A 25,258-nucleotide genomic window follows, 5' to 3' on the forward strand; every position below is an offset into this window, starting at 1 on the left:
CCGGCCCAACTGCTCAAAGGGTGTTCTTTCTCCTCTTCTTTCTTTATAAAACCTTATCAATTCTTTTAGCCAGCATCCGTATCAACTATGCTGCACCTCTTACACTCATTATGACTATTAATTAATAATCCAAATACATTGTTGAATGCGCGTAATTAAGAGCTTCATTTTACATATTTTATTATATTCATACGAGTTGTGGTGGTTGGGTTATAATTATATCTAGATATCTGACCGTTATCAACCTTGTGTATTATAGGTAAAAAATCCAACTCTCAGAGAGACTAAGAGAATCGGTTAGCTTGTTATATAAGCGAGGCCCCCAGAGAGTGATCACTCATTAACCTAATTGACGAGTATCTTTTCAATATCTATTTAAAAAAGATTTGAGGTTTCCAACTTGCGACGCTGGCGGTGCCGGTGCGGCTGCTGGTCAATGTCGCCGATGGGGCGCAGGGACTGCATAGCGGACCTCGCACAACTTCCACTTGAAGATAGTAACCTGAACTGCGGCCACTACCGACCGGGTCTGCGTTCGCCAATCTTGGTGTGCTGACGTGTGACGTCTTTTCTTTGCCCTGCATGAACTACTTTTTCACATTTTGTAGAACCTCAACCCTACAAAAATGACTATGGAGCGGTGTGTGTACCTTTTGTGTCCACGATATGTGCTGAACTTGTGTCAAGTTCTTTGGCTTTCTAGCAACGCAACGGGGGACGGAAACTCGGGGGATGGCCGGATATATCGAGAAACACAGAGCAACTGGAGTCCCCCAAAATCCCGACTGGATTGATAAGGCCAAATTGTGTTATGCAGTGTCGTTCGGAGAGTGCCAAATGGCCGGCATCCGGACATGCGAGAATTTAACAAGGCTTTATCCACCGGGAAACGGCTTGGCAGCGACATTTCAGTGGCCGCCAACAGCGCTGCCAGCACAAGGCGTATCCGGCCAGTCTCCATCGCGGCTTCTCATGAATCCATGGATGGGGACGGGAAAGAGGAGTTTCGTCCATGTTCATGTCGGTCGTGGTGGGGACTTTTTGGCTTTCAGGGTGTTCGGAAAGGTGGCGCCTCTCTGGTGACTTTTGGGTGAGGGCCTTTTGGTGGTTTGTGATGCGCCGCTTTCCCCTTTCTCCTCTGTGCAGCACATTGGTTAGCTGCCGACCTCATTCGTCAGTGGCATTTGGCAGCATTTCCTCTTTGCGGATGTTGCGCGCTTTTACAAGGTCCGGCCTGGTTGCTACTTCAGGGCGTGCATATGTAATTGTTTCTACACTACGAAGGACAGGATGATGATTTCCTGACGACTATCGAAGGAACGGCTTGGCTCATCCGAGAAGAGAAGGTGGCCATACCTCTACACTACCATCGCCATCGTCCACCCATTTCGATTCAGTGTCGCCGCCTGGATGGTTCCTGTGTCTATTGTGGTCCAGATCATGGAAAGACAAGAGGGCCATCTCGGTAGTCGAAGACGACAGTAACACTGAAAAACTGCACTGATCACATCAGATGCAAGAAGCAGTTCTAGCAGTGTTACTGTAAGCTCTCATGTGCAGACACCAACATAAAAAGGAAGCTGCCGTGTGGCTGCTTGTGATTCTCCCCCATTCCATCCACATCCCGTCTTTTTGATATCCAGCTCGTTGCCCGTTGGCCAGTGAGGAACCGCGCTCAACAAAAAATAGTGAGAGAGAACTTACCGAGTTCCATCCTAGCGCGAATGCATCATTGGGAGGCCACATTGGGGAGCGAGGGAAAGTGGTGTCCATGTCCTGTAACATTACCCCGTCTGAAGCTTAAAAAACGGACTCCGCGTCGAACGACGACTTGGTTCGTGGGCAATGGCACGAATGGGGCGGGCAGCTGGTGGTGGACTATGGGCACCATGTACACTACGGGTGGACTGTGGACATGTGGAGAGACAACTGCTACTGTGGGCACTTGGGCAGGTGCTAAGGTCCCGGCATAACCTTGTCTTTTAGTTGCAGTGATGGAGAGTTGCTACCCTGAAAGGTCCCCATCCCTCTCCAGCTCTGTTTCCGTCCAAAAGAGACTCTGTGATTCCAGTTTCCATCCGACCTCTACCGACATCATAATGGCTTCCTTTCTTCTCTTGTCTTTTTTCCCAGAATAGCTTCCTCTGCTGTTAGAGGCAGTTAGTTTGAACCTTGATCGAATCGCCTCAGCTGCATCTGGTGAGCCTTCGACGTCTGCACAATCAAGTCACAAGCATACAACAAGTACTTGTACTTACAGAGGGCATCTGGGGCCAGACATACAGCCCAGATACAACCACCACACAGGCCTTCTCCCTAACAGGACACCAAACCGGTACACCCTCCCGGAACCACAGATCAACCACTGCCCACTCACCATTGGGCTGGCCGTGCAGCAGCAGCTGAATGAGCAAAAACCCATCAGCGATCAGTGATCAGCCCAACGCGAGACAAGACAAGACGAGACAAGCGCCCTTCAAGAAACTAGAGACAACCAGGACCCTCACGTTTGGCCACACCCCACGTTTACGACGCTACGTACCGCAGCAACGGGAATCTAGTACTCTGAGGATCCCAGAACTGGTTCGACACTCTAAAGACTTCCAAGACACGGCCTGACCACGCCGCTTCCCTGTCACAGGTCCCAAGGCCTTTCTTTTCTTTTACACTGTCTTTCCAAGGGGGCAAGACCCCAAAACCACCTTTTTCCCCAATATCTCGAGTCGACCTTGACCTTTTTCACTTTTGCCTACCTAATTCCCCTTGAACACACACTTCGCCCACATGTCGACGGTCGGCCCCGAGTCGTTTCCCAAGATGGAGCACATCCACGGTGTAGACGTCAGTTGGATGACACACGGGAATCCCAAAGGTTCGCTCGCTCTTACATATACCCATAACTTGAACAACACGGACGGTTGGGTTCCATGGCCCGGGCCGCGGGAACACCACCAACCAACAAGCAACTCTGACCCTTTGTCGCGACCCTTGGTAACAAACCGTAACTGACACAAACTTCCATCTACTAGACAAGATCGGCAGGAGAGCTTCTCTCTCCAAATCATTATCGCAACAGGCACTCGACATTCCCTACGCTGCTTCGAACGGCACTTCGACTTCGGAATTTGCCCCAGCGTCGGCACCAACAACAACCAATGGCTTCAGGACAGACATGTTCAGTGCGCCATCGAGCCCACAAAACATAGCATCCCCCACCACAACAACTACCACAATTGCGAAACCGATCCCAATAGGAGCACCATCGCCCGCGCGACCGGGATTCACGAGAACTGGTTCAGACGAAGTAAAGACCCCACCAATCGGCGTTTCCCCTCAGAGAAGGAACTCGTGGTTCTCCAACATCGCCTCCAAGCTCTCGTCCGCAAACGGTGCCGCCCAAAGCCCGCCTCAGACTAATCCCACATCTCCCAAGAACGCCGAGTTTTCCGTGCCCAAGGTCAATCCTGCTAAGAACGCTGTCCTTCAGCACGCCACAAAACACGAAGGCGACGGCCCCTACATCCCAGCCCCGCCTGGTCGCGCCCAGGGCGGCGTCTTCCACATTTTCCGAAGGCTATCGTCGTCGAACGGGACACTGGGACCCCACGGAACGAAGGGGCACAATCACGGTCTGGTAGAGCGAAAGGTTTTGAATGTCGACCAGCACAGGGAACGATGTGACATCAACGGTCTAAATCAGGCTAAACTTCGCAGAGTTGCCTTCTGCGTCGACGTCGAAATTGCGCCCATGCCGCGGTACGGAGATGATGCGAAAAAGACAAATGCAAAGCCCCAAGTGGTGACTACCCACGTAGCACCAGATGGCACCATCATGGTTACCAACAGGAAAGAGGAGAATAGCAAGGAAGCAGAGGCAGCAGCAGCCGCCAAGGCCGCCGCAGAATCAAGGAAAAAGGAAAAGAAGAAGAAGAGCGAAGAAGAGAGGAAGGCTAGGAAAGAGAAGAAGCGAAAACTGGCCGAGGCGAATGGTATCATTCCCATGGAAATCCACGTCGATAGCGATTCCTCTGATGACGGTGGTAGTAGTACCGCGCCCGCGCAGCCGCAGCAGCTACAACAGCAGCCCGAGGCCTCCGCTCGCCGGACGCAATCGATGCCGACTACGAATCCAGTCAGGATATACCGCCGTTGTTGTCAGCTACGCGAGACGCCAATCCTCAAGAGGATCACCGAGCAACTCATGGACCCCGCAAATATGGCACCCGAGAAGGGAGTGGTCGAGAAGCTGGACCTTACCGGATATTGGCTGCAGCTACCCGACTTGGTAACACTCGGCGACTATCTGGCTGTGGTCCCGATCAAAGAGATCATTATGGACAATTGCGGTTTGAACGATGAGGGCCTCCGGGTTATTCTTGCCGGTCTGTTGGCTGCCAGGAAGAACTCGTTTAAGCGACGAAAGCACCATACAGGGCCCGATGGGCTAACACCGCAAGGCGGCGTTGTCGAGAGATTAATTCTCAAGAACAACAAGATCGGGATTGAGGGGTGGAAGCATATTTGCCTATTCGTTTACCTTTGCCACACCCTCAAGGTTCTGGATCTTTCGCAGGTTCCTTTCCCCCAGCCGCAGCCCAACAGCCCAGCCACTCAAAAAGCGAACGACGCGAAGAAGACCATGGATCTTTGTCAACTGTTTTCAAAATCGCTTGCGGAACGCCTTGGGGGCTCAACGCTTACTCTTCTGAGCTTGGGTGAAACTGGTATTACCACGGAGCAGCTTGGCTTGATCATGGACGGCGTCCTCAAGTGCGGCATCAAGAAGATTGTCCTTGCCAACAACGACCTCACAGATCAGGGTCTCGCTCACGTCAAGAGGTTCTTGGCTACACCGACTTGCGAAGGCCTTGATTTGGGCGGCAATGACCTGCGGGAGCATATTGACAAGCTTACGGAAGCTTTGGATCAGGAAAACTGTCCATTGTGGGCACTCAGCTTGGCTGATTGCAACTTGACACCAGCAGCTCTGTCCAAGTTGCTGCCGACATTGGTCAAGCTGCCTCAGCTACGGTATATCGATCTGTCTCACAACCAAGAGCTCTTCAACACCGAGCCTAGTGCGGTTGCGGTATTGCGCAAGTACCTGCCCGCGATGCCGTCTTTGAAGAGGATACATCTCGTTGATTGCGCTCTCACCCCTGAGCAAGTCATTGCCCTTGCCGAGATTCTGCCAGAAATCCCTGGCCTTGCCCATGTCAGCTTCTTGGAGAACCCACAAATCGTGGAACTGACTGATGCAAACACGGATGAAGCAAAGGAGTCCGCCTGTGCGCTGTTTGCGTCGTTGCTCTCTGCCGCGAGGGTCTCAGGAAGCCTGGTTGCCGTGGATATCGAGGTTCCCAACGAGCAGTCGAGCGATCTCGTCAAGGCCATGGCTAAGCAGGTTGTTGCTTACTGCCTTCGCAACATGGGTGAGCAAATGTCGAGTGTTTCGAACTTCACCTCTATGACCGGGGGCCTACCAGACTTCCCAGCTGAGCCTGAATACCCTGATGTGCTTCAGCGCCTGGTTGGTGCTGATGTCACTCAGCCCTACGATCCAGAGGAGAACTTGGACATTGCGCCGGATGAGGACTACGTGATCGGTGGCACTGGTGTCGTCAAGGCCTTGACTTGCTGCTTGAACAACTGCGACGAAGAGTTTAGAAGACAATCGGGCGAGTTTGTCCGCGACGGCGAGACCGGCCATGTGCACACCAAGCCTTATGCTCCAGTCGGTAAGGCCAAGGAGACATCCAAACACCTGCTGCTGAGCGCAAGAAAGATCCGCACCAGGTTACAACCCGCCATCCAAAAGGCTAGGGACTCGCACGAAGACACCCATGCCTACCATCGTCTCATCTTTCTCGACAACACCCTCAAGGGTATCATCAAGCGCTTCGAGGACGAGTTCCCTGATACCAAGGAAGTCCCCGCCTCCACCACCGCCGCCGACTCGGCCTCCTTCATCTCCTCCGGCTCCTCCTTCACCACCTACCCCTACGACGACGCGGAGAAAATTCTGGGAACCTCCATCTCCTCCATCGACCTTGCCCCCTTCGCCTCCATCTGGGGCGACGACGCCGAAGATCCGGAAGCCGCACAAGCCGCCGCCTTTGGCATCAAACCCCGCGGCCTAGTTCGCTCTAACTCCTCCCTTTCTCTTTCCTCTCGCGCTCTCGCCGACGAAGAAGCCCGCGTCCTCCGTGCCGGTCACAAGTTCCGCTCCGGCATCGTCAAGCCCGAGCATTACATGCTCCTCAACTGCGGCGTGGAAATGATTGGCGCAGACCCGAACCACGCCCGCCTGCTGCATGAGCTCTTCGACGAACTCGACGACGACGAGTACACCAAGATGGTCGAGGAGCGCGGCGCCGTGGCAGTCTTCATCGAGAACAAGGAGGACGTGGTGCGCAAGCTAAGGGATGCGGACCCGGTGCATTGGGATCGGTTCGTGGAGAGCCAGGAGATGGCGAGGAAGAATGTCGAGGCTCCTGTTCAGGGGAATGCCGAGTTGTCAGATAAGTGCGAGGCGAATATGAAGAGTTTGAATGCCGCGGGAACGGGGGCGCAGGGGACGTCGGAGTTGACGATGAGGTTGAAGGGCGCGGAGAAGGAGAAGGAGAAGGTTGCTGAGGAACAGAAGAAGTAATTACGGAGTTGGTATCAAGGGAGGGGAGGGGAGGGGAGGGGAGGGGAAGTTAAGATGATTATTGCTGTCTGTCAAGTTTAAGGGCGGGTGGATGGTGTTGGGGTTGGGGTGTTGGTGTTGGGAAGCAAGCAAAGCAAGGCACATGCGGGCGTTTTTTTTTTTTTTTGGTGCCGGTTGGTTGGAGTTTTGTCATATCAGGATCGGAGGTTCTTTGTCAGTGAAAAAGACAACAACACCTTTTGTTTTGTCGTTGGGAAGGGATTTAGTTATTTACCTAGCTAGTTATGGAGCTTTTGGGCTTTCACGCATCGAGCTCCTCATGTCGTAGCTATCAAATCAACAGCAACAGCATATTTGTTCTATTACACACTTACACTCACTTGACTTGGGCATCGAAGTGAACTATTGTAGACAAACCGTGAAATGAGGTGACTCGAGATGACCCTTCACGCTTCACGGTTATTATCGTTTATTGCGCTTTGATTACTGTAGTCGCTTACGAATTGATTTGTATACACGTTTCCCACTCCTAAAAACTATATGCAGAAGTAATTTGACACCCCTATTAACGCCGCTGAACACGAAAAAAAAGTATACGACCACCACCTTTATGGCCTCAAGCCGTACGTACGTACGTTCATTCAGGAAACCGGCGGCTGTGGTACCTCCGGCGGTACCCCCGTCAGGCCAGAACCATTACTCCCACTTCCACTCCCACTCATCTCTCCCAACCCACCACTACTTTCAGCAGCAGCCTCATTAGCAGCCGCCTCCTCCGCCACAGCCTGCGCAGCCTGCGCCTGCTGCTCCGCATCCAACTTTTGTATCTCCTTCTGCCTCTCCTTCTCCGCCCCATCAATAACATCATCATCATCGCTCCAAAACTCGTCATCATCTGGCAGTTCCGGCATCGCCATGCGTTTCCAGAACCTCAGCTCCTGCCTCACGGCCTTGGTATTGACATTGCGCTCCCAGCGCTTTTCGTCCTTGTCGTACTCGGCCCGGAACCGCCGCACCAGCTCGTTGGCTTTGCCCGCGTGCGCCTGCATCTCCCAGATCTGCTCGCGCAGCCGACTATTCTCCGCGCGCGCCTCGGCGAGCTGGGCCCGGTACGAGTGGTGCCAGGCGGCCACGTCGGACACGTGCTTGGCTTTGTACTCGTGGAATTTCTTGAGCATGGTGTACATGACTTGCGAGTATTGAGACAAAAGGGCGGCGTTGGCGTCGCGAGAGAATTTGGCTTTTTCGAGAGCTTCCGTGAGGATGGAGACTAGTTGGTCTATGTTTTCGTCTTGGTCTATGCAGATACAGATGAGTTAGTAAGTGTAAGGTTATGGGCGTGTAAGTGAGAGGATGAGAGGGCGGGAGAGACATACTCTTGAGTTCTTCCCCGGCGGCATTGAGTAGTTCGTCATTTGTCAGAGACTGTGACCTTGCTCGCCCGCGCACTTTGCCAACGCCCGAGACTACCTCCTCCAGGGCGCGCTGATTCTGCGCAAGCTGTCGGCTCAACTCCTCAACCAAGCCGTAGATGTAATTTAGCTCGGCTTGGTGCCCTGCCGGCGTAGGGAGGCCAACCATGGCCGCGGGCATATTTCCAGCATGCATGCCGTTCATGTCCTCTTCGTCTTCGTTGTCTGTTTCTTCTGACTTGTCTCTTCTGGGGTTCGACCAGGCTCTTTTGCCGGCTGGGAGTGATTTCGCTCTTTGACGGCCGCTGGATGATGTTGGAAGTTTGCGCGGAGTAGGGAGAGGCGGCCGGGGTGGTAACCTGGGTACACAAGGTCGGGTGACAGACTTTTCTAGGTTCCTTACGTCCTCAACAAACTTAGCAAAAGCACCGGCAGCTTCCAAGGTCTGTGTGACGTTATCGCCGCTGATATCTCGAACTAGGTCAAGGCGAGACGCGCGAGGTGTGTCCGAAGATCGAACAATGCTTGCAGAACGGGGCCTTGGCGCAGAAGGAAGTGTTGGTGAAGGATCCGAAGTCGCAGCAGAATCAGGTTTCTAGTCCTTAGATGTACTCGTTCGTGTCTGTCCACGGATCCATTCGAGAGCTGGCGGCTCTAGAATCTCCCTACGTCGACGGGATGGTGTGTTGGAAGAAGGGGCTTGGTCAGGGTCGTTATTCTCCTTCTGTAGTGAGCCTTCTCGTGGCCGGCGTTGCTGCTGTGGATTCAAGACAGAGCCGTGGATGAATGGAGATCTTGTATTCGGTGTAGGCTCCAGAGGAACTCTACTTGCCAATTTGGCTGTTTGCCCTGTCGTGGTTTCCAAGGACTGTCGCGAGTCTGGGGATGCGCCTGTGTCTTTGTCCGGACCTTCGTCGTCCTTGTCTGAGCCCGATCGAGGGCGACTCGTAGAGCGTCCCAGCACTATTGTGACGGTAGAGTTACTAATACAACGAAGTATGTAGACGTAACGATGAGTCCGTGTCTTGCGTTGTGGTCGGGATGAAGGATAGTGGCAGCTCTGTTGGATGGACAATTTGTTTATGCGATGATGTTGATAGCTAGCGCGTGGTAGTAATTAATTCGCCTCGGCTACTTGAGCTAGTGTTTGTTGGTTGACACGTATTCTGGCCGTGAAAAAGGGGTGCGCGAGAGTCGAGATGGCTGGGAAGATGTGGGAGAAGATGTTTGTTGCTGGGAGGTTTTGTCTTGTTGACATTGGTTGTTGATTGTCGAGGGGCACTTTCCACTTGCTGTTGGGAGCTGACCTCCCGTCATGCCTGCCGGTGTGGGCTGGCCCCACCTGCCTTGGGATTGTTGCAGGTGCCAAAGTCAGTGAAGGACCGCTGAAGCCAAAGGCAGTTACAGTGGGCTAGGTGCCTACCAGTACCTGCATTTTTGGGCGTGTACTTCCAGCTACCTTGAGTAGATATGGTAGGGGTCCGTGCACAGGCAGCCCTTCCCTTCAGTCAACGCCAGTCCCCGACTTCCACTCACTTCTCCAAGTCGTCTTCGTTTCTGCTTGCTCCTCTCCTCTACACTTCCAAAACTCCCGCCAAACATACAAGTACATTGTTTTGCGAAACAGCATTTTGGCACACACTCGATTATTTCATCGACGTTTCTGGATTGGTTATTTGGGCGGGCCCATATCAATCAGTACCATCATTATCTGGGATCACGGGCAGCAGAGAGCTCAAAAGATCGATTCTCCATTCACATTCCCAGGATTTGGTCTCAGTTGATTGGCCGCTTCTGTCAACTTTCGACGGACTTCAACCTCCCATTCCACTTTCACCAACACCAACGGCAGAGAAACATATTTTAGACTGGGCCGGCTGTCGACGCATCTCAATCCGGCTGAGAGAAAGCCTACGACTGCTTATTCAGACGAGGCAGCGACATACCCCGAGACCAACGGTCCAACTCTTGCCTGGGACACCTTGTCCGGGACGGCAAAGACTCATTCGCATATAAACAAACGGCAAGATGACGACGCCAACACCCATGAAGCATACTCTTTCCCAGCAAGGGAGCGGCAAGACACCTTCACAGACACAACATGGAGCAGCAGCTACCCCTCCTGTGTCAACACCGTTCTCCATGGCTCATGCTGCTCTGTCCCCTCACGGTTCCCGTCTGTCTCCGCAGGCAGTTAAGAAATCCCCGGCCATCTCGGCCGCTGCCCTGCTAAACCATCCTACCAGCAACAGCGCCGTCAGCTTTGATAGCCCCTCTGCTGCCGCTGCCTTTAGCAACCTGCAGCTGTCTGAGCTGGATTTCAAGAGCATGGGTGGTCTAGCTGGCCTTCAAGTCGGAAGGAATACCGACGATGAAAAGGCCAAACGTCTAGATGAAGTCATCTCCATCCTCAGCCAAATCCGCGGATATGTTAGCGAGGCCGGCCTCGAGAGACTGGCCAGAAAGCTAGGACTGGACTGCATGTGGGATGAGCATATTGCCGGAGAGTCGAAGCGAACCCTTATCATAGCTGGTTCGGCCCTCGAGCTTCTCATAGGCTTTACAGACAACATCGTCCAGTCACTTGCTTTGGCCTTTCCCGAGTCTTCGGATAGTGTCAACAAGCACGCCGAAGATGCAGGAAAGATTCTTCTGGAGAACCTCAAGTTGCAGCCCGGCCAAAGCCCACTGACCAAGCAGCTCGACAAGTTCTCTGTCAACTTTGAGCGTCTGGCCATCTTGGATAAGCTGAGCATCGCCTCGGTTCTTAACTTGTACGAAGCTATTGCCGGAGTTTACGACAGCCTGAGCCGGTTGCATCAATGGGAGCTGCAAAAGATTCGTGAGGATGCGTCTCTTGCCGGACGGAGCGATGAATATCTTCGCAACATCGTCCTTTGCACACGCAGCGGAACTCCTGCTATGAACGCCAGGGGCAAAGTAGGCATGAGAATTGACTATTGGAAGGACAAGTACCTTCAGCCCCCAACAAACCCACAGATGGCCACCTATGTTGAGAAGCACGAAAAGATCTGGGGAATCCTTATCGGATGTGCCCCTATCAACATGGATCTCGACGTGAACGTCCATCCGGTTCGGGTTTCTTCCCATTGGATCTCTGAGAGTGTTGAGAGACCTCATATTCCTGGAGATCTACAAACGGGTCCTGTGGTTGACTGGCTGGAGCCCCAAGATACACTCGTTCCACCAGATCCTGAAAAGGCTGGGGATTCTCTGCTTGGCCCGCGCCTGCCGTCGGTCACCTTCAGTGCCACTTTCGATCCTCCTATGCCTATATCTCTCGGTCTCTGGGAACAGCTTCGGAGTATGGGCATCGGGATACCACCCATGGAGGAGAGAAAGGCCTTTGACCTCCTCGTGTTCCCAATGGCACCCGGTGGCTACTATGACCCGTCTGAACTACGGGAAATTCACTGCACCAAATACATCAACTACCAGTTGCCAGGCTCACCAGCTTGGAATTCAAGGAAACACGCCAACTCGCTCTATATCTATAAGAACGTATACGGCAAGACCTTGGCCGAGGCCTCCTTCTCGCACCCGCAGCAGCTCATCGCTATGTTGCCCTACCTCAGGCAATACGCCTTCCTCTCCACCCTCCTAGAAAACAGTTTCAAAGAAGACACCGGCCCCAAACGGACTCCTCCTCAGACCACGGTCTATTCAGACTCCCTATCCAAAAAGACCACCACCAACCGTGACGAATTCGACCGCTTCATGAGCCTCTCCCCCGCCACCGTCAAATCTCCCAGGAGCGATGCTCCAACACCAATGGACATCTCCAAGTCCATGTCGATCGACCCCGTCTCCCAACCTAATCACCCCCATCCCAGCGGCACCGTCCCAATGTCCATCGACGGCGCCTCCCAGGCTCAGCTCCTCCCCTCCCAAGCCGCCCACTCCCAACCCACTTCCCACCTCAACACCCAAGTCCCTCCCACCGGCGGGCCCAACCCTAGCACCCACACCTTCCCCAACAGCAGCCACACCCCTGCCTCCGGACCCTCTGGCCCAGAACCAGAAGCAATAAAAATCGACATCAATCTTACCATGGTCCATGCTCCCCGGTTGCAAATCGCCTTCCCCTTCCGCGCCTCCGAGACCGCCATCGTTGTGCTCGAAATCCGCGAGAACGGCCAGGTACACGTGGAGTCGCAGAACGTGCTGGACGAGCGGAACACGGTAGCGCCGAATGGAAGGGAGAGAAGACCGGAAGATTTGGGTAAGATGTTGGAGACGGTGGAGGATATTGGGAAGTGGGTGGAGTTTATTCGGACTAGGTGGGCTTAAGAGGCTCTGGGGAGTGAAGGGAGTGAGCGGATGAACAAAGAGGGAGAAGAGGTATATGAAGAGGGTGAGACGGAGAGGGACAGTAGTGGGAGTGAGTTGTGATTCGAGACGCAGATCAGAATGGCGAGGATGCGGATGCACAAGAAAGAGAAGGAGGAGCGGAGGAGAACGAGCAGGGACCGTACCAAAGGAGGGGGGTGCGGCGAACGGTCGCTCAACGATAACTTTTTTAGGACGTTTGCGCCTGCCTCAATGGATTTCCAACAGCAAAACAACCGTTAACTCTGCTCTAACGCCTCTCGTTTCCAAACGTTTGCATCTTTTCAATCGTTAATTAATAGTTAGAGGACGGTTATTTTACCATTTCAAACTATCAAGCGTCTTAAAGGACGAACGTTTAGGTCTACCAAACGTTGGTATAAGTTGACGGATTCAGCGACCGTTGGAATTTTTTGGAACGGTAAATTCACTGTTGCTTAAGCGTTTCTTGGAGACACTCCCTTTCCGTACGGGAGGGTGTGAAGCAGAGCGGTCCCGATGGTTTCTTGGAGCGCAGGGTTCTGGTTCTGGTTCTGGTTCTGGTTCTGGTTCTGGTTGCCGTATTGGGATTACCAGAGTGGTTACTTCGCTTTTATCCCCAATACCAACCAACCACATGGAGGAGATGTGGGAAGAATAATTCGGCAATGGAAGCGGCGACAATGGGAAGACCAGCGTACTAGATACATACAGGGATCGGTAATCAGTGATAGGTGACTAGGCTACCTTAGGCGTGTAAGAAAATAAATAAAGACTATGCTCACAAATGACAAGGTTCAATAGATCCGTTGCATTTTTTTCCCAACAAACAGCCTGCTAGGCTAAGCAGGCAGAGGGAGTAGAAAGTGTGCTAAGTATTCGGTTAGAAAAAGAAAACCCATACATTTTTGATTGACGTTGCTGAATCCCGGAACCTAGACTACATACACAGTAGACCCGTAGCGAAGAATGAACTTTGGCATCCCGTCAAGTCAGTTAACTGTCTATACCCCAAAACTCACACCAGGGGACTTAATATCAAGCTAGGAACTACTAACTAACTAACCGGTGCCATGAAGACTCCCTCTGGCTAGAGTACACTAGTCACAATAACGAAAATTAAACACTATTTGTTGTTCCTGAGTCAATTTATATCTTCCCCTCCGCAGATAAGACACATGTGTGACGTCCTTGTTCCCGTCCATGTTCTCGTCCAGGAGCTCATGGGTATCTATTTACCTGTGGAAAAGGCTGCAGTTACTCGGGTGATTGATTCCGAAGTGCCATGCTTATAGCTGACCAGTCATTCATAACTGTGATTACGGCCTATACGTTTATTGACATAAACATTCAGACGCATCATCGTTGATTAACATCGGATATTGATTTATTTGCTTCAGGGATCCACGTACCGAACTTCAACAACTCACTGCGATTTCGACGGATGTGATACCGGACAGTTACTTAATCGTAAATAGAGATACATGTATTACCGATGAAGAAGACGTCTTGTTGTGATTAGGTATACGTTACGTCTGGCATAGATGTACTCTTGGACTAGTGGTGGCGACCAACGTCCTTCGGGTGGGCTCCCATTGCCATTTATATGTTTATGTACTTATTTATTCTTTTTGAGGTGAAGGGAAACAACACTTCCAAGCCTGAAACTTTGAGAGCCCTAGACCAAATTTTTTTAATTTTTTTTTTCACGTCTGAAATACCTAGCCGTAGGTTCTATGTAGCTGGGCAGCGAAAGCCTCATGAACAATGCGTATGACATCTGGATTTCATTCACTTAGTCCCTTCAGCAAGCAAGTGCCCTCGCCTTGCAACTAAAAGTGAGAAGGCTGTGAGGCTTGTTATGATGTCCTGGAGGTTCTAGAGGTCCAAGATCAAATAGCCTCCCACTCTGAGGCAAAGTGATCGCGCGACATGAAGGACTGATGGAATCCAGATGACGGAACGATCGTGGCCTCGCGGTTCTTTTTGAGCATACCTTGAGAAAAAGATCATCGGACCCTGATGCATGGCGATACCCTTAGCCGCGCGACCATGCACCATGTTGGGTCATGTCTGTTGGTTGGCGGCGTTTCCGGCGCGTACAACGGTGGTTGGTTCTTTTCTTCATATCTCACTGTCCGGTCGGTAAGCCTGCTTGAACCGTACCTACCTTCACCTAAGCCGCCATTCTGCCATTGAAGGCACGGTGCTGTTGGTCGTCCAGCTGGCGATGCGGCCATGGCCTCTTTTTTGCCATGTCTGCATGTGCAGTAGTTGAAACGAGGAATGGCATTAGCTTGCAGTCATTTTTGTACCAACGCGGTTGTTTCATCCTGAACTCATGCTTAGCCAATCCAGAATCTGATTTTATTCCAACGGTCCGTTTTGTAAACATGGAAACATCAAACGAAACGAAACATGAAATGGAGGCTGGGGGCCTGGGACAAATGTTGCGATCAAACTTTGCGGGGATGATGTGAGGCTCTGTTGGCTGCCTGGGATGTGAGTTGTCACCGGCAGCTGCCACGCAGACCGCGGTGTAACGTTGGGTGGTTCGTGATCCGAACCATGGTTCATCTCTGATTGGCTGTTTTGTGAAGGACGAAAAGATAGGTACGTACCTCAACTACCGTGCCGTGACGTCCATTGCTCATTGCCCTGCGTCAAAGCTGTAGGGAACAGGTGGGTGGGTGGCTTTTGGTCAGATTTTGAGTCCCTGGAATTCCAGGAATGTGGAGAAAAGTCTCAAGGGACCAACGGAGTGACCCAAAGGAGAAACAAAGGGGAAATGGCACATGCTTTATGGAATGTGGATCTTAGGGAGTTCGTTTTGATGACAGCGCGCGTCATCGACAAGTGGGAGATCAGGATGGCCCAATGATCCTGAAAGTAAGGGGAAAAGACCCAAGAGAATATGATTCCCATTTTGGATAGACACTAAAATGCAGGTCATGGGAGGATTTCCCATTGTGTCTCATGGAAGTTGATCTGAAAAGTTGCCGCATTCCCCTACGGGCTGAGATTGAAACAGACTGCCGGAATATTGCTGCTGCTGGAAAATCAACAGGGAAGTGAATAGAATTCAATAAGGCATGGAACGGAGTGACTGGTATCACCGTAGAAAACGATGGGCCTGGACAGCCAGAAACATCTAGTTACAAACTCTGTCCAGCGAAAAGTTCTGATGTGGTTTGGACTTTTGCATGCCTCCTTTGCAAAAGTTGGATGATGAATCGACAAGGTCAGAATATGGATTCAAACGGCTTCTCGATCTTACTCCCCATTGGCTGATGGGAAAAATGATCCTAGAAAGCGGTCGTGGACAGTTCGTCTGATTGGTCTGGGCCAGATGATCAGGGTCCCCCGTCGGTAGAGGCAGGCAGATCTGGCAGCTGCCGCCTGGTCCATCACCGAGATCTCATCCTATGGAAAGAGCGAAAGAACCAACAAACTGGAAGTGAAGACCAGACCTAGAGATAGGCAGCCTGACTGACTGGTTTTGTGTCGACCTCGTGCCATTTTGTTGGTGTCTTGCTGCCCTCCTTTTCACGCTTTTGCTACCGGCACAGCTGGCCGGAGCGGTGAGGTTCCGCAGTTCGTCCCACAAGGTTGATCTGTCTCTGTCTGGTGCAGCAAGGGTGTGAGCCGTGAATGCGCCCATTGTATTGTCAATGGTGAGAAAGCCGGAGGCTCTCATTGTGATAAAGGAGTGGATGCACACATCCGAAACAAACTTTTTCTGTCAATAAAATATGATTTCGATATCGGAAAGAGAAAGCAAAAGGTGCATCATGATGGTCAAAATAAGTGGGACTTTGGGGTCACAGTGCAATAAGCTAAGGCAGGCACGCTGGTAGGCCAGGGCACTGGTACCTTTGCCACTTCCTCACTGGCGCGCACCTGCGTAAAGTGGACGAACGCGCCTGCACAACGCGTACAAATTGGCACGAGCAATTGGCAGCACGTAGCAGTGCTCCAGCGTTAGTAAACAATCCCGCCAGGGTTGCAGGTGAATCTTATTAAGTTCCCTGTCACTTGCACTTTCTTGTGCGCCCATCCACTGCCCGTACAACCTTCATACGACACAACCTCAATCGACCTTGACAACTTCCATATCCAACCCTTGGCTTTCGGTCTCGGGTTTCGATCCATTCTCATCCCATCCCTTACAGCGCTCTGGTATTCCGCAGCGGATTCTGGACGGCGATCACAGTCCATTGTCGTCGATTTAGCATTTAAACTCTCTCCATTGTTTGCGTCAGCGCCCGCGTGCCCCACCCCTAGCGATCGCAACCCTCCCCGCCGCCCATACCAGATACCGAATTACATACAATACGGCCTGATACCGCGCCGAACCCGCTCGTCTCTCACTACACCAACACTCCGAAACTTCCACTTTGGAGTGAGTGAGCATCACCAACTCATCGACGAACCGACGCTGCCTTGTCAACCGAAGTGTGCTCGCGCAGCACCTGCGCAGTTGCCCCGATCGGCCTCTTGGCCGCAAGAGTGCAACTTCCCCAAAAGTTGGCGACATGCACATTGCAAGTCGCTATTGAGGAAGGAGCTCGGACTGGAACTACCCCAACAGAACAGAACGACAAGATCGAGATTTGGAGCAACATTGGTGGAAGGAGCGAAATACACGGGGAGCACTTTCTGCCTCGAAGATGCCAGACTTGGTCTGGGAATGAACTGGTCTCGCCTCTCAACATCTGACGTGTTCTCGTGACAATTCCTGTCGGCCGGACTCGACTCGGCTCGCTCAGCTTCTCTCTCGGTTTTACTACTTTTCTCTCAACTTCTCGATTTTATGCCACTACCCGACCATTCCACGGCTCTTTTACATCACGACTTCACGCCGCCTTTTCCTTAGGTTATCGGAGTCTGGAATTCCAGGTTGACCACGCAGTCTTCACCTTTTACGACTGTCCCTCAAAAGGGCTCCTATCACATCCCACAACACAACAACAAAGACAGACATTGACTACTGTCAAAGATATGTCATATCCGAATGGGAGTGGGGGTACGCTTGCCCTACCCTCGCCGACACACATCCATTCCGTTCGATCTCTGCGAAGATCCATTGCACGATCACCTTCCAGAGCTCGCCAAGCTTCGACAACGCCAGCCGGCTCACCACAGTCCCTCTCCTCACTCGCCGTTTCACTCTCGCAACGACCTTTGGGTGAAGGTTCAACTCCGCTCAGGCCCGGCGAGCGTCTCTCGGCCCGTTCATTGAGACCTTCTAGACCGGTTAACAGGCCGTTATCCAGGTCACGAATGTCCCAAAAGAGTCCCCTGAGGAGGTGCTTTGGCTCCCACAGGGACTCGGGCAACCCTATCCCACCATCCGTCTCGGCTCCTGAAGCCCGTCCCCGCTGCGGAAGCAATTCTTCGCGCAGCCCTAGCCCAATAGCAAGTCCCGTGGCAAGCCCTGTCCACCATACGGAGGTGACACTTATCATGGATCACGCTACTCTGGGAAGCCCAGTCCCCAAGCGGCGCAGTCTGGGTGTCGGGGCTAACCTTCTCGATGATCCTCCAGCGACATCGCACCCGTTCGACGCCAATGACGATGCGCCCAGAGGATACGAACTGCGGTCGTCCACTCGCCGTACCACTCCGCCTCAGGATTCTGTGGCCGAGCCTGACATCACGAGCCTACCCAAACGAACGACCTCTCTCCGCAAGAGTACTTTACAGCAACGCCATGACGATCAACGCATTTCTCTGGGTCGGCGTGTTGGAGAGAAGCAGCTAAGCCAGGCACCAAAAGTCGTTGCTCCTGCTAGTGGCACAACTCGGACTAGGCCAAGGCTGTCACTCGATCAGTATCTCCCGCCTGATGACCGTGGCAGCCCCTTTACTCAGGCTCCTTTGCCCAGCGCTTCGGTACATCCGCTTCCCCGACCGCCAGCCCAGCGTCACCCCTTGTCTCGGACCATCACACAATCTTCGTCCGGCTCTAGCCTCCCCGATGAGTCGCCCACTCATCCTCCTGTGACCCTAGGTGAAAAGCCTAGGGTGCCTCTGAACTTCTCCAAGTCGCTGCCGTTGGGAGCTCGTCCCCTAGGCGCAAAGATCCCGCCGCCTGTGGCTACACCGAAATACAAGCGAGCCAAGCCGTTACAGGCCGCCTTCATGTCAACGGGGCTGGTGTCCAAGATGAACCGAAACCCGGAGGCTGGCCCGCCCAAGCGTCCTGGAGACAACTCCGGGATTATGCCTGACACTCCTTGCAAGAAGCAACCTTACGACTCTTCAACGTTTCCCCCAAAGCCGCTGGGAAGTGCCAGACGCCAGTCTAGATTGTCTTTTGGCACAGCAAATACCCCACTTCCTGATGCTTCGAGCACGCCGCGCGGCAGTCCATTCGCCCCCCAGGAGCGGTCCGCAAGCCTGTTCTTCAAGCAAATCCGTGGAAATAACCTTCGAAGAGCAAGTCTGTTAAGTTTTGAGGGCGAGGATGCAGGAGGTTCTCCTGAATCCGATGATTTTCCCCCGCCAACACCGACTAAGAGTCTTTTCAAGTCACAGTCAACGCCAGCACACCCACAACAGGCACAGATGACCCCAACTGCCAGACGGTTTACACATTCTACGTCTGCTTTTGGCATTGGCCAGGAGCAGAGCACACCAAGCTCAAGCTTCGGATTTACAAGTCCACTAGGTCCTCACAGCAACGTGCAGACAGATCGTCCCACCACGGCCGACGGTGAACCCCTTCCGGCCGGCATCAAAGATTCACCGCGGATGAGCCAGTCTCTTCCCTCCTTTACCATGCGCCGCGGACGTGGCAACTCCTTCACTACTCCTGCCCCCGTCAAGACCAACCCCACCATTGTGGAAGCTTCAGAAAAGCATACGCCTGATTCAGCCAGCCCTTTGAATCCAAGGAATCCTAAGACACCTTCGGAAACTATGGGTCCGCCCGACGGAAGTTATCTTTCCATCTCGAATGCTCGCAAAGGCAATATCAAGTTTGCTCGGTCGCCGTCCACACCTACAACACTCGTCGGCCCAGGATTTCCGTCAGCGACACCAGAAGGGCAGCCACCTGCCAAAGGGCAGAATCGTCGACTTAGCTCTACGCCCCAAAACCTGAATGCCCCCACTAATGTCGATGAAGCACTATATAGTCGCTTCGACAAGGCTGAGGTGATCGGGGGTGGTGCCTTTTCCCAAGTGTATCGCGTTGTCCAACGCTCCACAATGGCTTCCTTTTCTTCGTCATTTACATCAACTCCTGGCAGACATACGCCCGAGGTAGAGAAGGTATATGCCGTCAAGAAGATTGCGTTCTCCGGCCATAGTGAGAAGCAACGCGAAAGTAAGATGCGCGAGGTCAACGTTTTGAAGGCCCTGAGCACTTCAGACAAGATTGTGCACTATGTCGATAGTTGGGAACAAAATGGATGTTTGTACATCCAGACTGAGTATTGCCCCGAAGGCAGTCTTGACGCATTTCTCAGAGAGGTTGGGCAGAACGGCAGGATGGATGATTTCCGCATCTGGAAGACATTACTTGAACTAAGCCAGGTAGGCTGTATTACTTCTGAACCTCTAACAATGGCATACTAACTGATTGATTGCAGGGACTTTCCGCTATTCACGGCGCTGGCTTCATTCACCTGGATCTAAAACCTGCAAACATCTTCATCGGACTCGACGGCTTTCTTAAGATCGGAGACTTTGGATTTGCAGTCCCATGGCCGGCTCCTAGAGGCGTCGAGGGCGAAGGTGACCGAGAGTACATTGGCCCTGAGATTTTGTTAGGACAGTACGACAAGCCAGCCGACATCTTTGCTCTCGGACTCATCATCTTGGAGATTGCTTGCAATGTCTATCTTCCCGACAATGGCCCCACCTGGCAGGCCCTTCGAAATGGCGATTTGACAGTTGTGCCTAGTCTTACGTCGAGTGATGCCAGCGGCATTATCCGGGTTCCACAGGCTTTCAACGATGATGGCGATATGTCTGGCGTCACGTACGATCCAAGCAACTTGTTTGGTGCGCAAAAGAGAAGTGAGCTCCAGGAACCCCCAAGGTTCATGGCGGAGGCCAATGATCCGCATTCACTAGACAGCGTTGTCCGGTGGATGATCCAGCCTGAGCCTGCGAATCGACCCACAGCCGATGACCTACTGAAGATAGAGTCCGTTGACTGGGTTGCTTGCCGCAGGACCGCTGGAGCAACGGTGTACGAAGGCAACTGGGGCTTGGAGACGGCTTCGACCACGGAAGAGTTTGACACGACGATGACCGACGTCTGAGCAAGCATCTTCGTGCATCCTGATCCGGTATCATCTTACCGGATAGGGGTCAGTTGTCTTGCACTGCCCCTTTACCAAAAGTATATGTGTGCCTAGGTTTTGTCGGTCGGATATGTTGGCTGGATATCCACCGTGGATAGGATTTCGAATCATTTGGGGTCCATTGTATGAACTCTGGGATATCACACCCTTTGTAACGGCTTGCTACATTGCGACAAAGTTCCTTTTCGATCTGACCACCATTCGATAACCGTTTGGAACAGCAGCCGGTCGTCTTTTGACTGGCCACAAATTGGAGCGACGTAATCCGCTTGGGGCTGTGGAATCAAAGTTACTCCGACCGCTTCTTTTTTTTTCTCTCTCCCTCAACATTTCTCTCTATTTTCAGTTATGAGCGTTCAACTGGAATGCTAAGCGACCACTATTAGAAGCCTAGGCCATCTCCTCGCTTGGCTGATATTGGCAAAGCCAGTGGCAAAGCTGCAACTTAATTTGGCATGGGACAACTAGGAGCAGTCATATTTCAAGCATTTTTCTGCTACGGCCGGTTTCACTGTTATGGGTACTACAATCGGATCTTTTCTTATGCATACATCGGCGTTTGAGGCAAAGGCAGGCGATGCATATTACTATAAGGGAAGCGGGATGTGGCAGCATCACAGATTTCTGGCGTTTTGCGCTTTCCATAAATACTGTTTGCTTTACTTTAGGAGAAGAGCATATTGTCTTGTATTTCATTACGTGCATAGACGTACGTGTGTATGGACTAAGTTTGTGTGGTTTAACATTGTGTATTTGTCATTCGAGGGAGGGAAAGGGCAGTGGAATGACAGTAATGGGGAGAAGCCGTGGGTGTTTCACACATATCAGGTGGAAGATCGGTTGTCTGATAAGTATCTTCTTGTTGGCGTGGTAACGACGGTGCGACATGGTACCACAAATAGGAGAGCTACATCATGATGTTATGAAGGAATGATACGACGCTAGATAGATGGAGGCAAATACGATTGCTGATAATGCCAGGTTTTGGTTTTATCACTTTGAGTTCTATTGCAGTGTACCCGAACAGCCAGAAAACATGACATTATCTCGTCAACAGTACCAAGCATACAACGTGATATACCCAACGCCTCCACTCCGGCTCTGATTAAGCCCTTTTATAACCTTTCACAAACAACCCAAACAAAAACCCAACCGTGTAATCCTCCAAGTCCTTCACAAAACAAATCCTCCATATCACTAATCACAACCATAGCCAAGCCTAAGCAGCAGCCCTCACACCCCTCCTACCAGCACCACCACGTCTCCCCTGCTGCGAGGTACCAGACCCAGAGCCATTGCCAACATTAGTACCAGGCCGGTTAAGCGTGTACTTGGCAAAAGCCCTGGCAAGCGCCTTCTTGCAGCTGACCTTTTGCGAGCCGACAAAGGACTCGACGGTCACGGCGATAGCGCGGTCAATGTCCTGGGCGGAACAGTACTCGGAGAGACGCATGCGGCAGAAGGATTCGGAAATGCGGATGATGGCTTCTAAGTGACGGACCTGTTTTTGGTATACGCAGTTAGTACATGGAAATAAGAGAAGCAGGGAAGAAGGGGAGGGGGGAAAGAGAGGGTGGTATGGGTGAGTGATAAAGGTTGACAACTTACAGTAATAGGATAAGCCCCCGTCGCCAGACTTTCTCTCCTCATATCCGCAAACAGCCTTGCCACTTTATCTTCGTCCATATGATACAATTTCGGCTGGCACCGCTCTCTCGCATAAAGGATATACTTCCTCAACAGCTCCTGTGGGATTTCTCCCTCCTTTTTGCGGCCGTGTTCACCCGTTTGCTGAGTTTCCTGGCCCGCTGCCTGCGTGTCTTGTTCGACCTCCATCGAGTCACCGCCGGTGCCGTTGGCATCCTGGGTATTCATCAACGGATGACTCCTCGAGTGCGAGCCCACGATGAACCTTGCCAGGCGTTCATCTTCTTCCGGCTCGACGGTGTCGCGCACGACGCAAAGGATGTCGAAACGGGAAAGAATGGGCTCGGTGAGCTCCACGTTCGCAGAAAAGGGAATAGTGGAGTTGTACCGGCCGCCGATGGGGTTAGCGGCCGCGATGATGCCGCAGCGCGCCTGCAGCGTGGTGACGATACCCGCTTTGGAGATGGAGATGGTTTGCTGTTCCATGGCTTCGTGGATGGACGTGCGGTCTTGGTCGTTCATCTTGTCAAACTCGTCGATTAGGCAGGTGCCCTTGTCGGCCAAAACCAAAGCGCCGCCTTCGAGGGTCCATTCGCTGGTAAGCGGGTCGCGGCGGACGGAGGCGGTTAAACCGACGGCTGAAGCACCTTGGCCGGTGGCGAAGACGGCGCGGTGGGCGGTTTTTTCGGCGTATTTCAGGACTTGCGATTTAGCGGTACCGGGGTCGCCGAGGAGGAGGACGTTGATGTCGCCACGGATGTGATGGGCGCCGACTTGTTTGGCGACGCCACCGAAGAGTGAGAGAGCCACGGCGGTCTTGATGTCGGTGTGCCCGTAGATGGAAGGGGCGATGGAGTTGATGATCTTGTCGACGATGTGCGGGTCGCGCGACAGGCGGCGGATCTCGTGCTCGTCTTCCTCGGTCATGCGGAAGCCGGCGAGCTGGTCGTGGGACTTGACCACGTTGTTGGCTTCGAGGATGGTGGCGAAGACGGGGAAGCCGTTGCGGTTGTTGAGCTGCGCGTCGTAGTTGTTGCGGTAGACGCCCGTGACTTCGATTTCCTCGCCGGGCTTGGCCTTGTCGATCAGGTCCCAGAGGAGGATCACCTCGCGGTGGCGGGGCAGACGACCGGCGGGAACGGTGCCGGGGGATTCTTGCAGGGTGAGCTTTTGGTAGTTGCGGTAGACGGTCTTCTCGGAGTTCAGGGTGAAGGGGCCGCGGGACTGGCAGGATTGGCAGTAGGTGATCTTGACTTCGACGTTGGACTCTTGCTGGAAGGGACCGAGAGTGACGCCGCACTTGGTGCAGTCGAACTTGACGTACTTGAGCTGGGGGAAGACACCGGTACGGCGGGTGACGACACCGCTCACGCGCACGAGGCAGTTGAGATGCGACTGGCGGAGCTGACGGAGGGTGTAGTGGATGGGAAGGTCGAAGATACGGACGTGGATCTCGGCGTGGATGCGCTCGTAGTCGGGATAATGGAGAAGGACGACTTCCATGGCAACCTCGTCGAAGAGCTTGAGCATCTCGGTTGGCGCATTTGCGAGGAAGTAGGCGAGGATGGCCTTGGCCGTAGCGAGGTGTTCGTAGGAAACCTCGAGAGACTCGGCGTTGATCTCACCGAGGGTACGAATGCGGTTGCCGTAGACGGACGAACCGCTCTCGTCGGTGTATTCTGTAAGGAAAGCCTTGAACTCTCTGCGAATGGTCTTCTGGACAGCCGGGACTGAGATCCACTCGCTCAAGCTGGAAGCCTTGACGTCCATCAGGGCCTCAAGAGGGAGCTCTGAGTCCATGATGTCACCGTCCATATCCACGTCGGGGTCTTCATTGTAGCGGATTCTTCGGCGGCGTTCCAGGTTGGTGAGGTCGATATCACCATCGTCGTCTTCACCGGGAAGGTATGTGGTGCCCATTCCCATTCTCACTTGACGGTCTCTCTGGGCCAACTTGGCTTCGAGGCGGCGCCTTGCGGCAATGTCGAGGCCCTCGTATTCCTCATCGTCGATGTCAATTCCTTCGTAGGCGTCGTTTTGGTCTCTTTCCCTATAATCGCGCTCGAAGCCTTCGCGGAACAGATCTACATCGTCTTCGGCCAATTCGTCAAGGTCGTCAATGTCGTCTTCGAGCTCAGCGGCAACGTCCTCTTCGATATCGTCGTCCTCGTCTACGCCATGGGCGACTGGGAAGGCAGGAGGAGAAGAAGGCATGACGGGGCTTGAAGCACGGGGAAGCGAGGAAGCACCATCGTTATCGTTGCGCGCACGCTTGCGGGTGGCCCTGGGAACGGTGCCGCGGTTGGCAGAGGACGGGTTGTCGCGAAGCGGGGAACTGTGGTGTTGGTGAAGATGTTCAGTTAGTCACTGTTTACTTGCGAAAGAAAGCCGTGTCAGAAGAGCAAAGCATCCATACCTCATGGTTGAGACTTGCTGGAGGGTATCTCAAGAATACTGTAGCCAGCTACAGATGGAAGAAACAAGAGAATAGAGATGAGATGCTGGCCTGGTTGTTGCTATGGAGAATGCCAGCCAGAGAGAGAATGGATGGGTTGCGGGGTGAGTGAGAGAGAGAGGAATGGAGACACAAACAGTCGAGGAACCACTGAAAGTTGCCCTTGCGATTCGATTGTGACCCTACCAAGACCGACCTTGCCCCTGCTTTTTTTCGCGTTGTAGTCAAGGGAAGACGCGCAACGCGCGATAGACTAAGCCAAATAGGGACGGTCGCGTTAAGTGGTTGCTGGTTTAATGGGCTTGGCAATACGTACCAGACCCACACTTGGTGTTGCTCTTACACGCCAATTCGACCTTGTCGAGATTCCAAAAGTCACAAAAGCTCAAAGACAAAGTGAACAATGGCAAGTAGAGGAAGTAAAGCATGAGCTAAAAGTTACTAC

The 25,258-nt window shown here is 52.8% G+C and overlaps 5 protein-coding genes across 5 annotated transcripts; 3 read left to right on the forward strand and 2 right to left on the reverse strand.

Annotated features, from left to right (window-relative positions):
* The first annotated feature begins 2,457 nt into the window (after positions 1-2,457).
* SMAC4_05558 (uncharacterized protein) lies at positions 2,458-6,680 on the forward strand. The gene is made up of 2 exons (XM_066090310.1): positions 2,458-2,872; positions 3,030-6,680. The coding sequence occupies exons 1-2, from the start codon at positions 2,785-2,787 to the stop codon at positions 6,650-6,652; spliced, it is 3,711 nt and encodes a 1,236-aa protein (XP_065945991.1). The 5' UTR covers positions 2,458-2,784; the 3' UTR covers positions 6,653-6,680.
* A 150-nt stretch (positions 6,681-6,830) lies between these two features.
* SMAC4_05559 (uncharacterized protein) lies at positions 6,831-9,427 on the reverse strand. Its single transcript, XM_003349228.2, has 2 exons — positions 8,029-9,427; positions 6,831-7,949 (listed from the first exon to the last, which is right to left on the reverse strand). Exons 1-2 carry the CDS (start codon positions 8,267-8,269, stop codon positions 7,294-7,296), a joined length of 897 nt encoding a protein of 298 aa, XP_003349276.1. The 5' UTR covers positions 8,270-9,427; the 3' UTR covers positions 6,831-7,293.
* Positions 9,428-10,092: 665 nt separating this feature from the next.
* On the forward strand, positions 10,093-13,164 carry SMAC4_05560 (uncharacterized protein; the record flags this gene model as incomplete). The annotated part of the gene is made up of 1 exon (XM_003349229.2): positions 10,093-13,164. One exon carries the CDS (start codon positions 10,093-10,095, stop codon positions 12,373-12,375), a length of 2,283 nt encoding a protein of 760 aa, XP_003349277.1. The 3' UTR covers positions 12,376-13,164.
* Positions 13,165-17,394: 4,230 nt separating this feature from the next.
* SMAC4_05561 (uncharacterized protein) lies at positions 17,395-21,684 on the forward strand (the record flags this gene model as incomplete). Its single annotated transcript, XM_066090311.1, has 2 exons — positions 17,395-19,935; positions 19,992-21,684. 2 exons carry the CDS (start codon positions 17,395-17,397, stop codon positions 20,667-20,669), a joined length of 3,219 nt encoding a protein of 1,072 aa, XP_065945992.1. The 3' UTR covers positions 20,670-21,684.
* A 65-nt stretch (positions 21,685-21,749) lies between these two features.
* SMAC4_05562 (uncharacterized protein) lies at positions 21,750-24,924 on the reverse strand. Its single transcript, XM_066090312.1, has 3 exons — positions 24,775-24,924; positions 22,320-24,693; positions 21,750-22,212 (listed from the first exon to the last, which is right to left on the reverse strand). The coding sequence occupies exons 1-3, from the start codon at positions 24,777-24,779 to the stop codon at positions 21,931-21,933; spliced, it is 2,661 nt and encodes an 886-aa protein (XP_065945993.1). The 5' UTR covers positions 24,780-24,924; the 3' UTR covers positions 21,750-21,930.
* Positions 24,925-25,258: the final 334 nt, after the last annotated feature.

This window comes from Sordaria macrospora, chromosome 2, assembly GCF_033870435.1.
Source record: "Sordaria macrospora chromosome 2, complete sequence".
Taxonomy (NCBI): Eukaryota; Fungi; Ascomycota; class Sordariomycetes; order Sordariales; family Sordariaceae; genus Sordaria; species Sordaria macrospora.

What these genes read in the sequence shown, in the direction of transcription:
- SMAC4_05558 (XM_066090310.1), top strand. Translation starts at nt 2,785, where the DNA reads ATGTCGACGGTCGGCCCCGAGTCGTTTCCCAAGATGGAGCACATCCAC. An exon ending in GACACACGGGAATCCCAAAG is followed by an intron (nt 2,873 to 3,029) that starts GTTCGCTCGCTC and finishes TCCATCTACTAG; the next exon opens with ACAAGATCGGCAGGAGAGCT.
- SMAC4_05559 (XM_003349228.2), bottom strand. Translation starts at nt 8,269, where the DNA reads ATGAACGGCATGCATGCTGGAAATATGCCCGCGGCCATGGTTGGCCTC. An exon ending in CGCCGGGGAAGAACTCAAGA is followed by an intron (nt 7,950 to 8,028) that starts GTATGTCTCTCC and finishes GTATCTGCATAG; the next exon opens with ACCAAGACGAAAACATAGAC.
- SMAC4_05562 (XM_066090312.1), bottom strand. An exon ending in CGGGGGCTTATCCTATTACT is followed by an intron (nt 22,213 to 22,319) that starts GTAAGTTGTCAA and finishes TACCAAAAACAG; the next exon opens with GTCCGTCACTTAGAAGCCAT.